We start from the raw sequence: 23363 nt of genomic DNA, 5'->3' as shown, positions 1-23363 counted from the left end.
ATAAAGTTTTTAAGTTGACAGGCTAAATCTCAAAGGATCAAATGATAACAAGTAAGATTCTGGAGAAGGGCTTTCTGATCCCTGTTGTCACTCCTCCTCACCTGCCTTTACATTACATGAATATGGAATGAACTGAAAATAGAACTTCCAGAGGCAGGCAGTGAGTCCTGACAGTGCTGACAAGCACCAGACAGGCATCAGTGACATGGTGTGAGCTTCTCTGAATACTCAGAGGAAAGGACCTTGCACATTCCTGGACCTTTTGCTGCTGTGCTTAGATAATCTGAAGAGTAACTTTCAAATGACTGGATTTTCAAAAAAAGGTGTGTGGCAGAGCCTTTCCCAGAAGCAGCCAGATTCAAATTCTCATTCGATTTAATTTGGCCTGAGATTTTGACTGAATTTGACTTCAGGACTGGAAGTGTCAGCATCATAGCCTTTCTGGGCTCTTAACTACACAGCACAAATTTCTACTGTTTCCAGTATGAACTGAGGTTACATGGGAGCTATCAAAGATGTCAACTCAAAATAACATAATACCACTTTTCCTATGAGACTGTACTGGTTTTGAGTGGAGACAATATGCTATTTTGGGCTTCTCTATGCTAAGTGTATGAACCATTATATACAATGATCAAAAAACTGATCTACTGCCATGTTTCATACCCCATTGGTAGTTCAGAGTATCAGTGTAATCAGAATTTCAAGTCAATAAATTTTCATGTTTGCTTACTATTATGGATATTTAAATTCCCCGTTAAACTTAACGAATGACAAAACCAGATCTGAGTTGCAAGTTTTGATCCAAACTAAACCTGAGCTATTGAATATGATACTTTCTTTCTACTCTGTTATAGTGATGTCAATGATACCCAGAAAATTAAGAATGTTATTTAAGAATACAATTTATTTTAAATTATGAATAATGCAAGGGTATGTTTTTTAATTTTACACCTACTACAGTTTGCTCATCACTTTTATGACAACTCATATATTTTTTTTAATAAATGAAAATTAATTTCACAGAAACTATTAATAGTATAAAAAATAATTCTACTTAGCAACACTTGGGTGACATAACTGAACATATAAATGTCTTTTCCATAGATAATTAAAATGAAAGGAGAAGTTCCTCTTGTGCATGTAAAATATGATACAAGAAAGAGCTATTAAGTATACTATTAATATAAAAGCAATATCAGTGCTGAATGTTATTCTGTTTATCATTTACAAGAGATTTCCAAAATATTACTGAATTGTTGCAAGATTTTTTAAATTGTCTTTCGTTAGAATTTGATGAGGATATATCCTTATGGTTTAAAAAATTTCTGTAGAATTCGAATTTACTTTAACGAACAAATTACAGAACTTCATGTTTAATATAACAGTTTTTTGAAAAGAAAAAAAGGGGAAAAAAATCCACTACTATTGAGCCTTTACTTAGAACTGTATAATTCTTTTTCCCACTTGTACACTTATGTTCAATGTTGATGCTGAAATTGTTCTGAGGACACCATATCGGACCTCAGACTATTTCCATAAAAATAGCACTTTCTTTAAAGGTAAAAATAGTCAAGCTATATTCTTCACTTGTTTGCACATGGCAAATGCCTGTACATTAGCAAAGTTTATTTTTCCTGCATATTTTTCAATGGGAATTTAACACCATATGCTAGGAAACTTCTAAGGATGCTGTAGTAACTGAGGAATAAATAGTACATCTGTGTTAACAAACCAAAGCAGAGCAAAAGATTCCATAAAGAATCAGTAACACCAGGAAGTAGTAAATTGGCACATTTCTTTCTAACTTCTTGCAGAGATACCAATATAAGATATAAAAATATAATGTTGTTCATATATATATGTAAAAGCATGTTTGCCAAAAATCTTTATCTGGCATTGACTTATTGACTTAAGTCCTCTCCCAACCTCTATCTGCCTCAGTGTACAGTTATATGATGCATCTAACATCTCTTTGAACCCTTTTGTGCTCACTCTTTGAAAAAATGATGGAATACCAGTAGCACAAAGTAAGACACGAAATTCTTGGGAAAAAATCCTGCTTGGGAAAACCTAAATTTTTCCAGAGACCTGCTACATTCCCCTATCATATGACTGTTCAATGGCTCACCACTTAAAAAAAATCCTGTTTGCATTGGCCCTGATTCATGATGATAGGAATGACAGGGAGACCTAATACTGAAAATGGCTAATGAAACCTTCAAAAAATGTAATGGACACTCAGTCTTTCTGCCACAAAAGAACTTAAGATGTTGTATCCAGCTGCAGAGCACCTGGAGAAACAGGTGAGAGCAGTGTCTGCTTAGGGTGATGTAAATGGATTTTTCTTGTTGGATGGTCATATTTCAGATATTTACTGCTTCTGTATGGGTTTTTTGTCATTATTTAAATGCACAATCCCTTGTTCTAATTAGAAAATAGCCTTGTGGAAATTAATAACCTGTAACACTGATCAGAGATTCCTGACATGGGGAAGAAATAACACTCAAATGCTAATCCAGCTGAATGATACATGGAACAGTCTGGACTATAATGCTTCTAGTAGCATAATTATTTATTATGAGTAGCAAAATTAGCTAATAGTATTAACATAATGTTGTCATAATCCTTTCTTGCAGTAAGAAATGGAACTCTAAAATGCCACACTTATGAAGACAAGAAAAAAGTTTCCCAAAGATAGCAGCCTGCTGCAGGAAATATTATATTAAAAGAAAGATGAAACAAATATCACATTCATAACAGCATTTTTCTGCAAACAAAATCAGAAAAGAACACTTCATACTGTACTGCTCAAAGCTAAAAAGGAAAAGAAAAAGCTAGAAGAAGTAAGTGCATTCTTAGTGCTCCAAGTTTATTCAAAAGAAATGTAACTCAGGGCCATCCTGCCAAAGAAAAATTAAACACTCTGGTGATTTTTTGTGTTTTGTTGTTGTTGTTGTTGTTGTTGTTGTTGTTGTTGTTGTTGTTGTTGTTGTTTTGGGGGGTTTTTTTGTTGTTTTTTTGGGGGTTTTTTTTGTTTTGTTTTGTTTTGTTTTGTTTTGTTTGTTTGCTTGTTTTTACAGGGGGCTGCCAATAAAACATCAACTCTCTCTCTCTCTCTCTCTCTAGCTATGTATATATGTATACACATATGTATGCACATATGTTTCACAGGCACCTGGGAAGGTAAAGGCAGAGCTGTGTTGTTCTGTGCCTTTGGAAGATGCTTTAGAAGATGAAGGCAATTCACCTGGGACCAGATATTCTTGATTACCATACTACAAATCTTTATGAATCAGCAAATGTGATGAACCATCTCTTGTTTCCAATGCCATTGAAACCTGCCCAAGCCTTCCAAAGATTGCTCTGTACCACATTATTCTTTCTCAGATTCAGTACAGCCAAGAATATCAGCTCTGTGTTGCAAATTCCAGAACCAAGAGACATGGCAAGAGCTATTACTGTTTTCACGGGTAATTATATAAGTACCAACAACAGAATGTTAAGAATGTCATTTTCTCCTGCTAGTGCTCTGGAAAAGTTGATTCCACTTGGCAGTTTGTTTCAATGTTTGTGCTAATTATGAAAATGAGCTGTTGAAAAAGCTACAAAAGGTCAACCAATGAAACCCTTATACTTGAAAGCATGCAATATCATGTTCCACAATTTTGAATCTACAAAAAGAAAAGTTATTTTTGTATTTTAAACAATGAATCCCTCAAATTCATTGTACATTCATACATTTCTTGGAAAAAACATAGGTGAAGTCATGATTCTAAACATGTTTTTCTTTAGTAAGGAAATACTCTGCAAAAGATATATGTAGAACTTTGCTTTTCTCCTCTGTGAAACAATGTCTGTGTGGACACTAGTTACTGCTAAAATAGACTATGTATTTTACAGTAGCTGCCTCCCAGTAAGAGAATTGAAATTCTTTTTCTCCCTATCAAATATATTAACTTAATGAGTAAGCTTATTAAAGACAATATCATGTTCTATTCAGCTTACAGAAACCAAACTACTTTGGTTGCTCTGTTTCACCTCAGTGCTCATGTGATGCTGCTTCAGCAACATTTGGAAATGAAAACAAACAACGTGTGAAAATGCCTGAAGGGACTCACCATCTTTTACAAGAACAGACTAAAGGCAGAGCTAGCAACATACAACCAGAAAATGTTTTTCTCTCCAAGTCAATTTTTGCAGCAGAGTTACTGCTTCCATCAAAAAAATAGACGATACAGACTATGCCTGATGCCATTTCAAGAAAGTACTTTGATAGAAATTGCTTTTAGTTCTGTCAATGTCAGTAGAAAATGCCAAAATGCCAAAATACACATCATAGTTATGCATGACTGTGCTAACCAAAAAAACCCAGTAAGGGCCCAGCTCACTTACAAGAGCTGCATTGCTTGTGTAAAAATGGAATTAATCCATTGGGCTAGATGCCATTCTGTGTCATTGAAGCAAGCCTGGAGGTCAGCAGAAGCAACATGAATTTACAATGGCATGACTGAAAACAGAATCTTTCCTCTAGCACTTAAGTTTTATGCAGCATAAAATATGTATGAATGCTTGACAACTTTTCCTTTCATTATACACAAAAGTGACTTTCTCTTCTCTCTAAAATAACACTGTCAAACCAAGAGGGACTGCCAGAAACCTGTCACAGATAATAATCTATTTTCTAGGTTCCTGAATAGCAATGAAAAAGAAGATATTGCATGTGAGTTCCCAGCACATAAATTAAAGTTCCGTGCCTGTAATTAGGTCATGTTTCCCCCTGAAAAAGAATTGTGTTTAATATTACAATGCATTTTAATTATTTTCTCGTAAGTAATAGTCTAGAGATGTTGTGGAACACCTAGTTGAGGATTAATGATAAATAAGATTAAAAATTAAAAATTTCAAAAACCTTAAATTACTTGCAAGGACATTTTCTCTAGAAAGACTATTACTTCTGGTTTTACTCAAAGTGCAAATGTTGCAAATGCTGACTTTAAAAGTAAAGAATATTCTCCTTTCTTTCCCTTGCATTTGGATAAGACAAAAAGGTGAAAAGAAGACTGGCTGGTTTAATTTACATAGTTGATAACTTCACACCACAGTGTTGTACACACTGCTTGAAGATTCAGTACCATTTTTTTGAAACACTGTTACATACAATATGTTCAAGACCTTTAATCTCCCAATCTGTCTGTAAATATTTTTCTAAGTTTACACAAACTGAATATCCTATGTTCTAACAGGAGACAGTCTCCAGTATTTTTTCTTCTCCCTTACCTTTTTTTTTAAACCATAACAATTGCTTTTCTCCATAAATCCAGGATTTTGTGCCCACCAAATATTTTTCTAAAACAACAAACTTTACGTAAATGAAGTGATGATGGCAGACCATTTTTCCAAATCTCAGAACTTTCCTTTTGTTTCTACATCTGTAAGCCACCTCCTATTCTTCACCCTCTCTGCTGTAGTTTCTTGCTTTTGAAACCAGGCAGGATGTGTCTCTACCATCTTTGTAGCCAGGCCAAAGGAATGATCCACTTCTGACCCCACTACACAGCACATGGAGGTGTCTCTGGACCAGTATCTTTGCCCTGGGGCTTCACCCTCTAGATCCAGATGCCCACACTGTGTAAGCCCTGTGCAACACTGACAGGTCCTGCCTGTCATGCCATTAGCATTGCATGGCCACAGCTACAGCAGCCTTGTCACAACAGCTTGGCTCTCCCCCTGCATGTCCTTCTTTGGGTAGTAGATATCTTGGGAATATTATTACTCTAAAAATGGGCTTATCTTCTTAAAGTGGTGGATAATAATAAGGTTACCTCATAGTCTGTGATTAATTGCACTTTTTAAGCAATTACATCTAGAATGTGTTGCAGGAAGGAGAAGGAAGAGGGCCAGTAGAAGTGGAAAGAATGGACATAAGAATCTGTAAGAGGACAAACTCTTGCAGTGATGTGTTGGAGGGCAAGCCAGGCTGGCAGAGTAAGAACTATTTTGTCCATACGGTCTGTTGTAATGGACCCCAGAACAGTCTGACTACTGAACTATTCCTGGTTGTGGAGAAACTATTGATCCTGTAGGAAGATGATATCTTATAAATGATGCAGCCTGTGTCCAATGGTGACAGTTATAGCAACAGGACCTTGAGATGAAACAAGGAGTACCTTGAGTCTCCTGAATCCATTCAAATGGTTTTACCTTTTTTACCAAATAGTGATCTGTGAACTTTCTGCTCATCTTAGTTGGCAAATTAGCTGAGTAAACTCTCTGATATTGCTATTTACACAATGGTACATATACATATGTACATATGACTGTAACTTCTACTCTTGATTAAAAGTGTCTGCTTTCCTTTTACCTTCTGCTACTCCACTTACTCATAGCCATTTACAGAACACCATAGCTGCTAAACTAAATAGGCAGTAGCAGTATATCTTTGAGTTTTTATAAATGGTTAATCATATGCTGGGTTATCACGAGATGAGCTGTCAACTACTTCTGTCTCAAATAGAAGCAAAGTGAAAAACACACCTCAAATATATTCCATACTTTTTCTCACCCATTTGCAGTACAAATTAAGTCTCCTACAAGGTAAACTGAAGAACTAAGACAGCGTGGAGTCCAATCACATTTGTCCAGTAATACTAACACCTACAGAAAAGTTTACAGGATCCCTTACAACCTGTCATTAACAGCAATCCATGCTTTTCCACAATTAGGAAGTTTAAATTGTGCTGGAAGATATTTGTGTCATTGCTGAAAGACCTGGCTAACTTTATTGTGTGGTTGCCATCATGTTGCCACCTATGACAAACCTTGGTCAACATAGGTGTGGGAATCCTGGAAATGGGCTTTCTCCAAGAACCACCTGTATGGAAGAAGAGGCAGAGATGGCAAACTAGCATATTGGGGGGAAGAATATAATATTTTGGATATGCAGTATTTTTTATATTAGAAAACATTCCTTTAATTTCCCTTTTTAATCTATGAATATGTCATGGTGTCCTGGGAATACTAATGTTGGGTTGTGCATAAACCCAACAAATATAACTATAGCACCTACTCTCTATTGTATCCTTTTGCTTATTTCATTATTATAATCAAAAAGGAAGGTACTAATGGGAAAAAAAACAACTTCCACATATTCAATGAATATTCACTTCACTACATGTAAATCCTGGAAGAATTTAAAATGTAAACATAAGTATATATTTTATAACATCTGTTCCAACAACACCATCTTTCTGATCCAATAGGTAATGCTGGTTTTAAATAAGCATCCTTGGCTTGATAAACCAATCTTTAGAGACAAGTCTTTTCATGCTCTTTTGCATTCAACAAAAATATGCAAACATCAAAGTAAAAAAATCTATGTTCTTAAGGTAACTGCAAAATATTGGGCACCTCTGTAGCATTCAGAGCTCAGGGTCATGACTTCCATTCATCAAAGTCAAAACCAAAATTTTTACACACTTGACTAGAACCAGACTAGCAATAATTGATGCAGAAAGCTAAAGATAAGAAAGATAAGAAAAAGCAACATGGAAAGCAACAAAAATTGGGTCCACTTGCTGTCAAACTTACTGAATTAAAAAATTATTAGAAGGGTATGTTTCTAGCTAGTTCTGTTCAGATCTGCTCACATAAATTATGCTCCTTCTAGCAGTAAGTTAGGATTATCATTTAACCACTTATTATTTCAGGGTTTTTGTCCTGAAAGAAATTCAGTGCAACACACTGAGTGTTCAAATAGTAGTTGTAAAAAGCCTTATCTCATCTTTCATTCAAAAACAGTGATCAGCAAAGCTCCCATCTAACTCTGTTCCACAGCCCAGAGAAAATGAGACCAAAACAAGTGAAGTGGACTTCAGTCTCCTGTATGAATTGAGAAAGCTTATCAAGGACAACATCCTAGTTTATTGATTCTTGAGTTCCTCCATCCTTGCAAACTGTCAGTGTAACCAATAGAGAGTTCCATTGTTCTTAGGGAAATATCTGAAAAAGGTACCATCTGTGCTTTAGAATGCATAGCTGGTGCTTTTTTAGGCAACTCTCCAGTGAAAATCAGTGACTGATGAAGTAGAATTCACAAACTCCTGAACTAAACTCATCAGTATTCTTAGACAAAGAAAGCCTGCAATCAGGAACTCTATTTCTTGATCTGATTGGTTTGAGTCTACTGTATGGAGATGCTAAACCAGACTACAGGCAAAATGTGTTGTAAAAATAACTATAACTACTACAAGTATTTCTGTTTCCCAGTTCTGTAAAATTCAAACTCACAAATGCCTATTCATGTAGTTGCATTCACTGCTTAAGGTCAATAGCCAAAAATATACATGAGAAACAGAGGGACAAACCTGGCTATCTGTGAGCATTCTAAGTTTCTAATATTCAGACTTGTCTGATGCTAAGTCATCATTCTGTCTTTTATGGACAAAATTTCTGTCTCTCATCTCGATCATGCTGACAAGTTGCTCAGGGGTATCTGCCTCTACTTAATAACATTCAGTACATAATCTACTACCAGTAATGTGAGAAAGACCTGGTGGGAAATTTTATCTTCCCACCAGAAGTGCACTTGTGCTCTCTGTATACACATTTCCTATTTAAGCCTTCATTTAACCACCAAGGCAAAAATGCTTCTTGATTCCCACATAAAGTGCCCCAGGGAATTGTCACTGGAAGAGTACCACTTTAGACCTGTCATAGAGAGACATTTTATTACCTGAAGGATGCTATCTTAACCCAAGGTCTAAAATATAAATGAAATGCTATTCAGGTGACTTGAGATCCAGCAGAAAGACAGAAGGGTGGAAAGCTTCCCAGGGATTCCACAGGGAGAAGGCTGATTTATTTATTACAGATAAATATGACAAAAAGATATTAATATCCCAAATTTTAATAAGTTTATGCTTGATAAGGAAGAATAGAACTGAAGCAGCAGCTTCAGTTTTTCTTGAGTAGCAGCTAATGCAGGATGTTAACTAATAGAGTTTTGGAGAGGAAAAAAGAAGCTTTAAGCAGATTAATTCAAGTAAAAGGCAGGAAATTTTGGACACTGAAAATTTATCTATTTCTTATGGGCTAAAGGAGATTATGTTCTTTTTGCAATGACTTATCATCAGTACTGTAGGGTAAAGTCCAAGGGATCTTCATAGAACATCTAGTATTTAAGTAGAGCAGAGAATGTTTAGAAAGGAAAGGTCAAAACTGCCTATGAAAAGATGAGTGAGAAAATAAACAGAGGATAAATCAAGAGACTCTTTTGGAATCTGCCATCATGAAAACCCAGCCTTTTCTCAAGAGGCAGAGAACATTCTCTTCTATATTGAAACAGGGATTTGAGGTTTGCTTTAGCAATGCATTGTAAAGCCATTAGATGAAGCCTCTAGAGTGCTGTTTTGAAAGTAACTATTGTTTCTCTGAGCAAAGTAATACTCTCCGTGTTTTGTAATGTTACCCATCTTTTCTCATGTTGAAAGCTTCAGAAAACTTTGGTTTCATCAAGAAGGAATTTTGGTTTAGTTGCTGAAGCAGGTAGATAAAGCTAAGTGGAAGAAAAGGAGGTAAGTGGGACACAAGCTGTGGCTTAACCCTGCAATGAACTGCATTTGCATAAGGCTTTGGGAAAAGTTTCACAAAAAGTTTTATAGCCAAGAGACACTTGGGAGTAGGACATTTTCCAGTTGTTTATTTTTCTGTGCTCAGAAGAAATAAAAAAGACATTAGCTTGTTGAAGTTTATACATAAATACAAACTTCATCAACAGCTTGTTCTAATTGCAAGATTACAAATACTGAGTAGATTCTTAGTGTGTATTCAAACAATTACTTTTAAACTGCAATAGCATATCAGAATCCTTTAATGTGCAAAACTATACTAGAAATCTGCTTTCAAAATGTTCTAAAAACAAGATCACATCTTTCTTCCATCTTGTCAGCCCAGCAATACTTCCATCCCTTGTGTAAATACACCAATTTCTAGAAAGTTTGCCTGAATCTCATAATGACAAAACCAAGAATTTAGTCCAAAACTATACAGAGCAGTAAAGATAAATCTCTTGACTGTTTTCTGAGATTCTTTCCTCTTATTAATCCCTGTGCTGGGGCATACATAATTGTAAATATATTAATCAAAGTTTATTTTGCAGAGAAAAAGTCAATAGGATGTTTAACTCTTGATTTATACACAAGCTTTAAGTATTTCACCTGTGTAATTCTGCACAGTCAGTAGCTTATTTCTTCTAATTAAATCTTTATTTCAGCTCTCAGTGGGCTTAATTTTCCTCTTACTAACAGCAAGTTTATTAATATAACTCTCATCAATCAAATGGTGGTAGCATTTTAATGAGATTAATGTAAGAAAAAAGCAAAATCAAAGTTATTGACTTTGCACAAGAGTTTTGCCAGTCTGTTCACAGCTAAACAGTGTTTATGGATGCTTAACAGAATGCTGGGCAAGGCAGGCATATTTTACTGTTTAGAAACCTGTTCTAGAAGTACAATTTGAAAGACAAGGAAAAAAAGAAAATCATTTGCTCAGGAAGAAAATCAGGCAGTAAGTCTAACTGCAAGAGCTCATCATCTTTGCCCTTCTCATATGTAATACAAACTGAAAGTTCATGTGCATATTAATGTAAAATACTCTGCTACACTCAGCATTTCGTTATGCGCATCAGAGCATACACCTCACTAACGCAGCAAAACATTTATTACTGGTTTTTTTTTTACCAGCTCCTTATTGCCTCTACCATTTACCTCTCTGAAGCCCAGGACAGGTCATGGACTGGTCATTTTGTGACTGTTGAACAACTTACAGCCAGGTCAATTAAAACCTGAAATTCTGGATTGCCTGGTCAACACAAAAGTCAATTGTTTTCTGGTTGTAACACAAAGATGTACATACTATATACTACAATATATACAACCATTCCTAATTGTTTTCAGCCCATGTAAAATAAATATGAAATGTTCATAATATGGATAGATTTAATTATCAGATGTGTAGAGTTCAGGTTGTGGCTTGAAAGTGACTGAAGGCATGAAAGGAGCAGCAAGGTAAACAATATCTAACGTAACCAAAGAAGAAAATAAAATGTATTTTGCCAAAACAAGAAGTGATTTATAGAAAATTTTCTAGAAACTTCTGACGCAAATATAAACTGGGGTTTTTTTAAAAAATAGTAATAATAGAATGAGAGAGGTAACTAAAGCATGTCAGACAGTAGCAATGTCTCATACTAAAGATAATTTTGAACCCTAAATGAATGAAAAAGCTTCAGACACACAAGACCATTTTATTAATATACCAACATTATTTTTCTTTCACATCTTCCAAGAATAAAGTAGTGGGATGACTTATCCTGCCAATAAAGATGAATAAAATTGATCAAGAGACAGAGAATTTAATGAAGAATTGAATACAGTGAAATCTCCAGCAGGTAGGACATGCAGTTAAATGAATGAAGGAACAATTAAGTGCCTTTTTGAAGACCAAAGGATAACACGAAATGAGACTCTAGCTGGGATCTGATAACACCATAGAAAACTGATTCCTGACAAAAATTGAACAGGCAGCAGGGAATAGAGGGAGACAAAGAAAACTGCTAAGAACAGACTGCCTGATGGCAGCTCTCCATTTCTCTGATTTTAAATGCAAAGCAATGTCTGCTTCATGGTTCTAATGAATCACCTACTATTATCTAAATGTTTTCCCACAGCGTGCTATGTAACCTCTCATGATGACTGTATTTACACAGAAGTTAAACATTTTGCATTCCTGCTTTTTATTTGACCATTATAGAGCATAGTATCTCTTCATTCACTGCACTTCTATGCATAATTATTTCATTTTTACTTTTGCAAAGTGTCATCAAAATATAGAAAGTTGTAGCTGCCTCTCTTTAAACAAAATGCTCACATGAATTAGGTATGACAGTTCTGTCAAGTCAACAAGAAAACCATTTTCTCCTACACCCTACACTCTGATCCCTCCTAGTCATCAAGAAGCACTTCATAAAACAGTGGTTAGGTAAAGAGGTTAGCAGTGCCCAGCTACCAGTGAGAAAAGTAGGAATTCAACTGTATATGAAAAACTGGGAGGCTAGACTCCACTGTTTATCTGAAATCTGTACCTGCTAAGTTGGAGCATCCTGAGTCAGTGCATACAACTTTAAGGTATTCAAGGGAAATTGTGACAAATAAAACCAGACAAACCAGAACTCTGTTCCATATAAGCACCTTAACTGCAGAGCTGTGAAGGAACAAGACTCTGCCACCTGCACATCAGCTTACAGCTCTGTCATATGAGTCCTGCCAATCAGTACTGCTTCTATAACCAGCATTACACTGTGGCCCAGAATGAAGTACTGATGTCCCCAGGTTAAATCCAAAACAGATGTTAAAGCCTCTAATGTAAGCAAGTTTGTAAATTATGAGAAGCATATAGAAGAAAGACTAAGAGGCTTTATCTTGCTCCTGGAAAAAATATGTTATTGCAGATGACAGGCACAAATACAGCAGATATGAAACCCAAAACAGATTTGCATTGAGGCTGTGGTTTTAGTTAGTCTAATATTTTCTGATAGCCAGGCTGCATTCCCCCCAGTAGAGTCTACTAATACCCTATAGATTTATTCATACCCTACATAAGCAGAAGGTTACACACTGGACTATATGAAATTGTCTTTTTTCAGCTGTTAAAAAAAGACAATGAAAAAAGTGTGCACTTTTTGTCAATAGGACCACAATGGTCAGAATCTTTGTGTCAAAGGCAGACCATTTTGACTTCTAGAAAATCCAGTAGGTTTATATAATGGCATCTGTTAATTCCCTGCAGAAGAAGGGAAAAAGAATTTTGCTGTGATATTTATTGTACAACAACAATAGCATTCTTTCTGCAGCCTTGCTTGGCAGATGTCATATTTTCTGTTTCTGTGTTCACACACACAATTAATTTCACAGGCACTGAAATACCTGTTGCAACAAAATGACAATAAAGCATTGCAATAAATCTAAGTTTTTGCAGGGTAGCTATGCAGATATCAAAATTTCATACAAATAATTATGGTATGAAAGGATTTCTTTTTTTATGAGATTCCCTAGTTATTGGAAAATATTAGGAACAGTCTAATTATTAGACTACACCGAGAAAGGGAGTACACACCTATTTTGAAGCCAAATATTTTCACAGAGAAAACATCAAGACAGAAGGAAGAAAAAAGAAGAAATGCTGCTTTACAGATAAGGGTGATTTCTTGATAGAATAAGATCATTAATATATATTCTTTTGAATATAACAGCTATTTCAACATTCTTGTACCTCTTACTCAATGAAACAGTAAAGGATTTAATATAGTTGTTATATAAATTTTAAATTTTTAAAAAAATTATTCCAGTCTTTAGGTACATCATCATTTTAAATAACACAAACCAAAATTATATCAAATTAAAAAAAACAAAAACAAAAAACATGCTTACCTGATGAGATGTCTATCCGGTTCTTCTTCACTTGGGAGATGTTGATATGGACACTGACTTTGCCCTCATTTATGTCAATCTCAACATTCCCCAGGTCATCTGCAAAGTGGCTGAAGAGAAGAAGTCCATTTGGGTTCCAGGTCCGGAAGAGGAAACTGACTGAAAACAGATCTTGGCTTGGACGACCAGGAACCTCAAGGTAACTGGTGGCGTTGAAAAAAACAGGCACTGTGTGTGGCTCCACACAAGAAAAACTTAAATTTCCCTAAGTAAAACACAAAAAAGAAAAAAAAAAAGAAAAATGAAAAAAAAGAAAAAACAAAATGGTAAGATTCCACTACATTCATAGCTACCCCTAAAAAGTATTCTAGATTTCATTCTACCTAGACTACTGTGATCAATGCACACTGCATCTAAAGATGTGCTATTAATATTATCTTTATTGTTGCTACTATATAGTTGCTGATATTTCTGTTTTTGTCTAGCAGTGGCCCCATTATATTTTGTACTGTATATACACAAAATAACAGGCAGTTGACCCTGAAGAGTTGTAGTCTCTCAAGCTTTGATGAAAGTATTATTATTTCTAGTTAAAAGATAAAGAAATTAATCACAGATAAACTTGGGCTTGTCTGTGGTCCCCATAGAAACTTATAACAGAACAGCATAAAAAAGAGTGCAGATTTCCAAATACCCTGATAACAATGTGTCAATCAATACAATACATGATATTCCAAAATAATGATGTATAATACCTGAACAGTCAGACTCTCTGTTATGCTTTCAGCCACGATACTACATGTGCTAATATTTCAATTCATGAAGCAGAAGAATTTGGAGTAGCTGATCATGAACAACACCAATATTTTTGGATAATAAATAATTTTGTATGTAAAGGAAACTGCAGTTTCTCCTCTGTAAAATATTATTATTCAGGAAATTGAAAAAAGATCCAGTCAACTGTTGATCTACAAGGCTTTAAAATGTATCTGTAAACAAGACCAGAATTAGGGACACAAATTTTTCTTTCTGGTTCTCATGTAATTTCTCACAACAAAAGACCAAATTGGATATTACTATTTGGTAATATTTGTAGGGTATTACCCTTTTTTTTCCCTTAAAAATCATACTTTGTAATAATCTATGTCCAGAATTAACTTATTACTGCATGACTGCAAATATAACAGGAAAAGTTCCTCTGCTGAAAAATTCCTATAATATGTGGCAAAGTGTATCCTGTCCTATGGTTAGGTTTTCTCACACACAATTACAGGTGGAAATTATGTGGCTGTTTTGTTCTGTTTGGGAAGAAAGAATGTTATCTCATCCAGTGCAGAAATTATTACTAAAATCAAGATAGCAATTCCTCTGATATTTAGTTGTACATTAAAAAAAAAAGACTTGAAAGACTTGAACAACATTTTTAGAGGTACATAGATGTTTAGAAATGTGGTCTACCTAAGCAGTGTTCAGAATCCCAGTAGAAGTCAGTCATCATCTTTTTTGCATCATTGTTTTTAAATTCCATATTACTGACTTCCTGATTTAGATTTTATGTCACATTTCTGTATTCATAGTGTATAAATGCATCTGACAGTTCATCTTGAGGGAAAGTAGAGAATTTGGAAGCAAGATAGGAACTTGGTGTCTGAAAATGTGTGGCAGGAAAGACCTAAGTAAAATTTTTAAAGAAGTAATTATATTCAATTGGAGATGATGGATGACATCAGTAAGCAAATTCTAGCACTCATTTTCCAATGTCCAAACCCATCACTTTTTAAAAGGACATCACATCAGAGAACAACTTATTTGTATAATAGCAAGATACAACTGGTCCGGCAGATTCAGCTTTCTATATTGGATTTCCATGTCAAAAAAAAAAAAGAATTAAAATAATATTTTCTTGACCACTACGATAAATACTTTGATTATTTTGCATAACAACTTCTTTTTCCTGCAGAACAGCAGAAATTGTACAGTGTCTACCTCTAAATGCCAGTAGAATTAGTAGGAACTATATTATCATGTTGGCAGCCTCCTTGATCACTTAAGGAACATTGATATTTCCAATAATCTGGAATTAGAGTTTTCTTTAAAGTGATCTCCTAGATTTGTTCCTAAATTTTATGATAAAATCTCAGCATTACAGGTCACACTCTTTTCCGGTGCCGAAGTTTCATGGATTAAAAAAAAGAAATCCAAGGAATTGGGAAAAACCAGCTGAGACAACTAAAGAAAACTTTCAGATAATTATGTGATAGAAGAAATTACAGCTACTTTATGATTAAAGAGTAAAGATTTCCCTGCTAAGCTGCTTGTCAATTCTGGGATGTATTTTTGTGGTTTTGCTTTGCTTTTTGTTTTGGTTTGGTTTTTGTGGGGGGTGGTGACGTTTAAAGGTTGCCTAGAGATTTTTAATTTTACACTTTTAACCAATGAGGCATGGAATCAAAATATTTAACTCATTTGCTTGAGTAGTTTTACTCAAAATGTTTCCATGTTTGTTACAGAATACTTCTGCTTAAGCCACAAATTTTACATAAAATAAAAAAAGGTGGAGAGAGTCTGAAATAGTCTCTGTAAGCCTTGGCTATCATTCTCAGTGTAATGGTCACCCTGTGCATAGACACAGCTTCTGTTATATAGTTAAGGCAGTCCTGCGTAGACACGGAAGACTACATCATTTTTTGAGAGACGTCATGCCACGGTTCAGTCACAGATTTCTATTAAGAAGTGCTCAGAGAGCATTCTGTTAGACCTTTTAAGAGTTCCTTTTGTTGCCTTGTTACCAAGAGGAACTAACAATTTTCTCATTACAAGAAGGCTTTTATATCCAATTGACACTCTCCTGTCGTCCTGATGTGTTGGATACTTGCATGCATAACACCTATTAATGTTAATGTCATGAAATGCATCCAAATCCTTTTTCACATCAGTGAATGCATTTCCCATGAAAAGCCTAGTTGCATTAAAAATTTCTTGAGAAAGTAACACATAATTCTAATTTCCGTGCTAGTTGGCATTTTCCCTACCGAGCTATTGAGATTAATATGAACTGGATTATTGATCCCTTCTATGACAGGATGACTCCTCTTTTAAATACAGCCCATTTTATATAGACTGCTCACTAGTTCTAGGTCAAGGTTTTGAGTTAATTTGCAGCTTGTCTTTGTAATAGCTTCTTCATTTTTCAAAGAGAATGAGATAATTTTCTGTAGATTCAGAGTGATTTGCTGAATAGTTTTCTGGGCAATGACATCTGGAAGTCAATTTTATACTGTGCATTTATATTGAAACTCTTGGTCTTACTAGAGACTTTTTCCATACTACATTGGCAGGGAAAATGTAAAAACAACTTAATTTGTGTAGCTTGAGCTGTGCACCATGATCTTTCGTCTATATGGCAAATTAGATTCATGTTTACTTATAAATCAATTTTGCCTGCCCACATTCAAACATAATCCCTTGTGTAAAATACTACTGTAAACATCTTTCACAATTAAAAGACCTACTGGGTGAATAGGAAGCTCCCAAAAGGCAGCTAATAATTTTATTAAGACTATAACTACCTGTTAAATCAGGATGGATCTTATAGTATGGGCAATGCACTACACACTAATGCCATCTTAAATATCACAAAAGAATCAAAATAATTTTTCCCCTTTACCTTCTGAATCTAAATAAATTATTTTACTAAAGTCAGCATTGGACTTTATTTAAATTTAAAATAATTTTAATTTGTCTTTTTATCCCTACTCTTCAAAAAAGCAAAAGGTGCTTGATGGTGCTTTTTTGTTCATAACATGTATGTACACGAGGCACACTTTTTAAAAAAATAACTTTGTTCAGAGAAAAATAAAAATCATCATCTTCTTATCATCTCTGATATTCTGGACCTTCTAATTTTTTATAGTCAATTTGTCAAGTCCCTTTCAATGTGTGATTTCTGAAATTCAACCGCCTTCATCTAGGAATATTATTTTCTATTGTTTCACACCCTTTTAAAATCCTTATTTTCTCTGAATTTATCCTTTCTTTGCATTACTTCTCACGACCAGAGTGATTACTTTGCTTGTATTCAGCCACATTGTATTGTGTGTGTCGTGCCTTTCAAGGGAAAGGTGTGGCTCCTGTTATGTGTTTGTACAGAATCTTCTACAATGGAGCTTTGATCCCTGTTGCATTGCTTGAGAGCCATCATCATAAACATGCTTAACAACGACAATAGGTTCAAGAAAGTCTATCTCTCTTGCTAAATCAGGCTAAAAACTAGAAGAAAAATGTTTTTGTAAAACATAAAAATCCATGCTGATTTAGTTAGATTAAAATTGATTTTGCCTTTGAATAGCTGAAACAATTTAAGCATTTCTACTAAAAACAAAGATTATTTCTATTTTTCTAGTCATTCTCAGAACTGGAAACAACAGAAGCATCAAATTAAACTGACATATCATCTCCTAATATGGCACTAATACTGCCAGAGCTTCTTGTGTGGATTTAGTTTCATGGGCAACAGAATTTTAAAAGTAAAGAAACAAACGAAGAAACAATCTGCAATATGATTTTTCAGACTTTTGAGAGGCTAGGACTTTAAAGGACAGGATTTGCACTTTTGGAACTTCTTAAGCAACACTTCTGTTCAGAAAGAGGCTTTAAGAGTATGTCCTACTAACTTGCAGTGGAATTGATTGAGCAAAATGCAAAGATTGCTCCTGCACAAAGATTTTTTTTTAAATTCAGGCATTAATCTTTCAAAATCATGCCTACCTTAAAGCTGAAAATGCCCTGCAGGAAGGAAATCTCATGTAATTATGAAAAAAAATTAAAAAACGTTAAAGTTTCAGGAGTTGAACAGATTGGGTTGAAAAAAATTTTAAAAATGGAATCTTAAGGAAAGGAATATATATAATATTCCTTGCCTTTGACAATACTGATTAAATTTGTGTGTAGAAAAGATTATAGATATCAGGCTGTAATACTGAGCTTATATAGGCAAACATCACATTCTCATGATTATCCTTTGGATTTTCTTGATTTTTTTCATTTAGTCATATAATGACATGAAGCTTCAGTTTAACTAGCCAGGGATAATCAATCCTTTGCATGACATCATCACTGCATATGTATGTCTTAATAATTTATTACAAGAATGATTAAATTGTGTAAACCTACATATTGTTAGCAGGAATTTGTGAAGCATGTAAGCTTGTACACAAGAAAGCCTTGAAAAGTTATTCAAACCACATCAGACTCATGGTAATAATACATTTATTTCTTACCTACATTGCCTTTATATGCCAGCAAGCATTTTCAGAAACATTTAGAACTTTAAAAACAGAGAAATCAAAGTACATTATTTCCTAATCACCTGCCCTTAAAGCCACAAGTCTGAACATTAAAGCAGCTATGCACTCTTAAGCCACAGTAAAAATAGAGTAAAATGCTAATAACCTCTGTAATGTTAATAAGCAAATAATGATTTTCAAGTGTAATATCTTGAGGTTTTTCAGATGTATCAGAAAAGACTGTAGAAGCATTCTCATCCAAAGTCTTTTGCACTAAACCAATCCAACTAGCTCAGCAGGGATGGAATATTACCAGGATTTAAAAGCCACAAGAAAGCTGCAATTCATTTAACAATAAATCTTGTCTGCGTTGGTTTTGGACTACGATAATTTGAGAAGAAAGGGAAAAAGCACTTAGTATTTCAGTTGATTTTCTTTAAAAAAAAACAAAACCAAAATTATCTGACTTACACTAAAGGTTAATTTTTGAAAGATGAAAGAAGACCCCAGAAATGAAATGTTCATACACAGTAATAATTTTTTTTAAGTCACAAATGTACATACAATAAGATCTTTGGATTTGTGGTAAAATTTGCTTTGTGTTTTATATGATTGTAGTATATCTCAAGAATATCAGCTACACAATCTCAAAAACATTCTAGTCTTCTTTAGAAGGAGAAGGAGAAGGGTAGATGACCATGAAGTTATGATCTTACCACATTTGAAGGTTCCAGTTTCTTCCTCCTGGCAAGGTCAGTGATATTATTGCCATTGTAGTTGATGCTCTCCATGCAGCCTTTGAAATTTTTCCTACTGTTAGAACTTGGTTTGCCAGAAAAAGGCATGCCTCCAAAGGTTATCTTCAAACGAAACAGAAAAATGGTAGAGAGTTAGTGGAATGCAAAGACTTTTAAAGAATTTTGTTGTACATATATTTGCTTTCTTTGAACACTCAACCATGGCAAAATAGAGAGCTGGCAGCACTCTTTACAGAAAAAGAATGAATCAAAATAAATATTGCAAAAGCAGAAAAAAAGAATTGTAATTAATTTAAATTATTTATGGTAGCCAAACCCAATTATTATTCCAATTGTCCAAACAGTGAACAGGCACACATCACATTTGTTCATATGTGAACAGTTCTTCTAATTGCTATTGGAAAATAAGCATTTGAAACAAGAAAATTGGAACAAATTTCCATCACAGCATTTTTCTAAACAAAAGTAGACATGAAATTAGCCAGATAATCTGATTCAAATCATTCACTCAGCTCTAACTGTGAGCCAGAGCTCAGACTCCAGCACAGCAGTGTTGGACTCCAATGTGGCTTGTAATTCTGCTGTAATGCTCATATGCCTACTTCACCCAGAACAATTTACAGAATCACACAGTTAAAGATGCACTCCCCTGGTAGACAGAACGACCTTTCACTACCAAGAACATGCTTTTGTCATGTAGTTATAGTCAATGGGGAGTTACCCCTTGATTTATCTGGTTAAATTATCTCCTTAGAGAGGATCAAGACAACTACTGTAAGAAGTCAGTCATCAAATTCAAATAGGAATTGTTTCTTTTTTTACAGCTGAAGTTCATTACCCTGGGTAATTGATTCTGGGTTATCCATAATCTATAGTGTTAAAAACTTAGAAATACAAATATTTACAAACAAAAATTGTTCATCTTTAATGAGTGTCATCTCTGTTACTGTTACATCATCATAGAGATGATACAGGTCACTGCCACATAATGGTCTTTATGGAAATGATTGGAAGTGAATAATGTTACATGTTTTCATTAATATTTTGCAGCTCAAATGCCAAGAATAAGGGTCTCATGAGATTAGTCCCTGCAATCAGTGTTAGTTTATTATATCCATTAGATGATGGCATAAATAGTAATGACACCTTGGTTTCCTGCCCCACAAATATTCAGAAAAATATAAATTTGTAGTCTACTGCTAAAATTTGGCAGAATTAATATTTTAAATATTATTCATTGTCCATTCCATTTGTTATTACCAACAGCAGGAGAACAGAGCTCTAGGCTGGCATTTTCAGTTTCAAATGCATGTGAGATATCAGTTTCTATCCCAAAGAGGAGGCTTCCACTTGGCATATACAAGGAGCTAAAACTATACAGCTGAACTCTAAAACCTTTATAAACAACACACACCAGCTTTTGGTGTGTAAGTCTTGTGGGGACATCCTTGAGTGTTGTAAATTGACATGACTTGACTTTAGAGAAGATACAGCTCTTTATATGGAGAATGAGACTGTAATATTTTAATGGTTGTCAAGGATTTTATGCATGTTATAATCATGTGATTGGATTAAATCAAATATAAAAATTAAATTTAAAAAGGAAGAATTTTGAAGAAAATAAGAAAAAGCATGGAAAAAGAAGGAAAACATATAATGTGACAGTGAGTTAAGATCAATTTATGAGACTATTTTTTGATCTCAAAAATGCAATCAGAACTAATGTTTGTTCCTTTTTTTTTTTGTATTTATTACTTAATTTTGTGAAAGAGAGTAACCTAGAAACTGTTTTGTCTATGAAAAATAGTTTTGATTCTTTTGGTTTTATTCCCTTTTAATCCCAAAGACAACACCTTTAAATTTAGTCTGTGGTGTCTACCTCCAAAATTAGTGAGATAACAGTGAGGAAAGGAAGGAGAAGAGATTGAGCCTCTTGTGTTTAAATGAACCACAGACATATATATACACACACACTCAAATAAGTTCAATTAAACACAAGGAGATCCATGTATATGGAAAATGAAATGTATCTTTGAGAACTGCCAGTGAAGTCTCTTTATACAGAGAGGATAAGAAGGTGAATGCACTGAATTCAGCTCTTACTGGGGATACATTTTTTATATGCAGTATGTTTGTTATGTAAACTTTATATATATGTGTGTGTGTGTGTGTGTGTGTGTGCACAAAATGACAAATTGCCCAACTGTAGCTTTTGGCATTCAGCCTTTTTCTCATTCACTTAAAAGCCTTTAATAAATCTATTTATATGAGTTTTAAGTAATCAGTTCAGACCTTCAGTGCTCAATATTTAATAGGGGTGCAGACAAATTTGCTTATTATTTTCTTATTAGAGCTACCAGCAAATAATGTATTCATATACATTTTTTGGAATATAATAAAATATTTGACTCAGAAACATTTACAGTTATAATTACTTTTTTCAAACATTTCATATATTCTTGGTCAAAAAATTGTAAAAATATAAATACACAAGTTAATTCAAACTTTTTTTCATTACATAATTTATATTCACTCTTACATCTTAAAAAGTCATAAGGGTAGAAATTATGTATCTGGTGCAGCCAACCAAATTAATTCTCATTAGAAACAGTAAAGAGTATAAGAAAATATTATACAAAGATTGCAATAACCAATGTGTTGAACTTCATGTACAGATTAGAGGAGCTGAACAAGTTCACAATAGCTGAAGCTGTAGTGTAATTAAACAATAAACCCACATTTAATTACTACCAGCACTTGTGTGCATTAACATGATTGATTAAACAAGTTTTCATACAACTTTCCTAACTCTTCATTGCTTTTTTTCACAATAGAAGTTACTGGTGCCATATTTGTGAAAATACAAGGAAATATCTACTTACCTAAGACAGGACAGATCAAGATCTGTACTAATAAAAAGGTTCTAACCTGCTTCCTTTGCTAAAAATAAATACTAACACCACAGATTAAAGCTTTCTGATTCAAGAGCAAAATTATCACCTGAGTGGAACAACAGATTGCACCATACTTTTTAAAATATACTTCCTGTTTAGAGCAGCTGCTTTTAGAGCTTTTTAAAATCATATAAGCCTATCTTGCTGAATAATACACATCTCCCACTTTAAAGCAAAGGGCTGAGATGATTGTTACACCAGATGGGACTTGTAAGCTAATTAAGAGAAACATAATTTACACTTAAGAGAGAACGCTGTTGGAAAGAAAGTTTCAGGAAATGTAAGGGAATGAGTAATCAAAACAAATGAATGACAAATTAAGAAAACATGTTAAATTATGTTAGCTTTCTTATTGGACTTTATACAAGCAATTTGAATGAGAAGAAAGAAGTTTCACTGCCTACCTCATAGTCCAGGTCCAGATAATCAAATTCTCCATTTGTTCTGAAGTGCTGCATGTGTCTGTCGAGGGTGAGATTGATGTTCCTGCCGTGGCGCTCTATGATGATGGAGTGCCAGTGGTGATCATCCAAGAGGCTGCCTGTTGTCACAGATGTGTGGCCAAAAATAGAGCCAAGCTGGTTGCTGCCTGAGAACAGAAACAATAGCATTTCTCACCTCATACTAGTTAGGCAAACATTTTCCTCTTTCTTTGTTAATGTTTCACCTGAATCATACCAGACATGCAATTAACTGGAGGAAGTCAGTGTGTTATGAAGTTGGGATCTGCCCAGTGGAGAGTTGCTGCCACCAATACAAATAGCTAGACAAATACATCAAGCATATGATCACTGAATTATCTAAATATATGCATAAATTCATAACAGCAGTTATTTGGAAGGGAACCGGAGAAGAAATAGCAATTTCCAGTTGTAAAGA

General features: G+C 34.4%; 1 protein-coding gene across 1 annotated transcript in view; it reads right to left on the bottom strand.

Annotated features, from left to right (window-relative positions):
- Window positions 1-23363, bottom strand: part of CNTNAP2 (contactin associated protein 2) — a 1016974-nt gene that overhangs the window by 505147 nt on the left and 488464 nt on the right. The window contains exons 6-8 of the mRNA XM_039715193.1: window positions 22889-23073; window positions 19489-19632; window positions 13488-13752 (exon numbers count right to left, since the gene is read on the bottom strand). Coding sequence (XP_039571127.1) covers window positions 13488-13752; window positions 19489-19632; window positions 22889-23073 — 594 coding nt within the window. The remainder of the gene's footprint in view (window positions 1-13487; window positions 13753-19488; window positions 19633-22888; window positions 23074-23363) is intronic.

This window comes from Passer montanus, unplaced genomic scaffold (assembly GCF_014805655.1).
Source record: "Passer montanus isolate IOZ18808 unplaced genomic scaffold, ASM1480565v1 scaffold32, whole genome shotgun sequence".
NCBI classification, from domain to species: Eukaryota; Metazoa; Chordata; class Aves; order Passeriformes; family Passeridae; genus Passer; species Passer montanus.
This window is presented reverse-complemented; position numbering and strand designations above follow the sequence as displayed.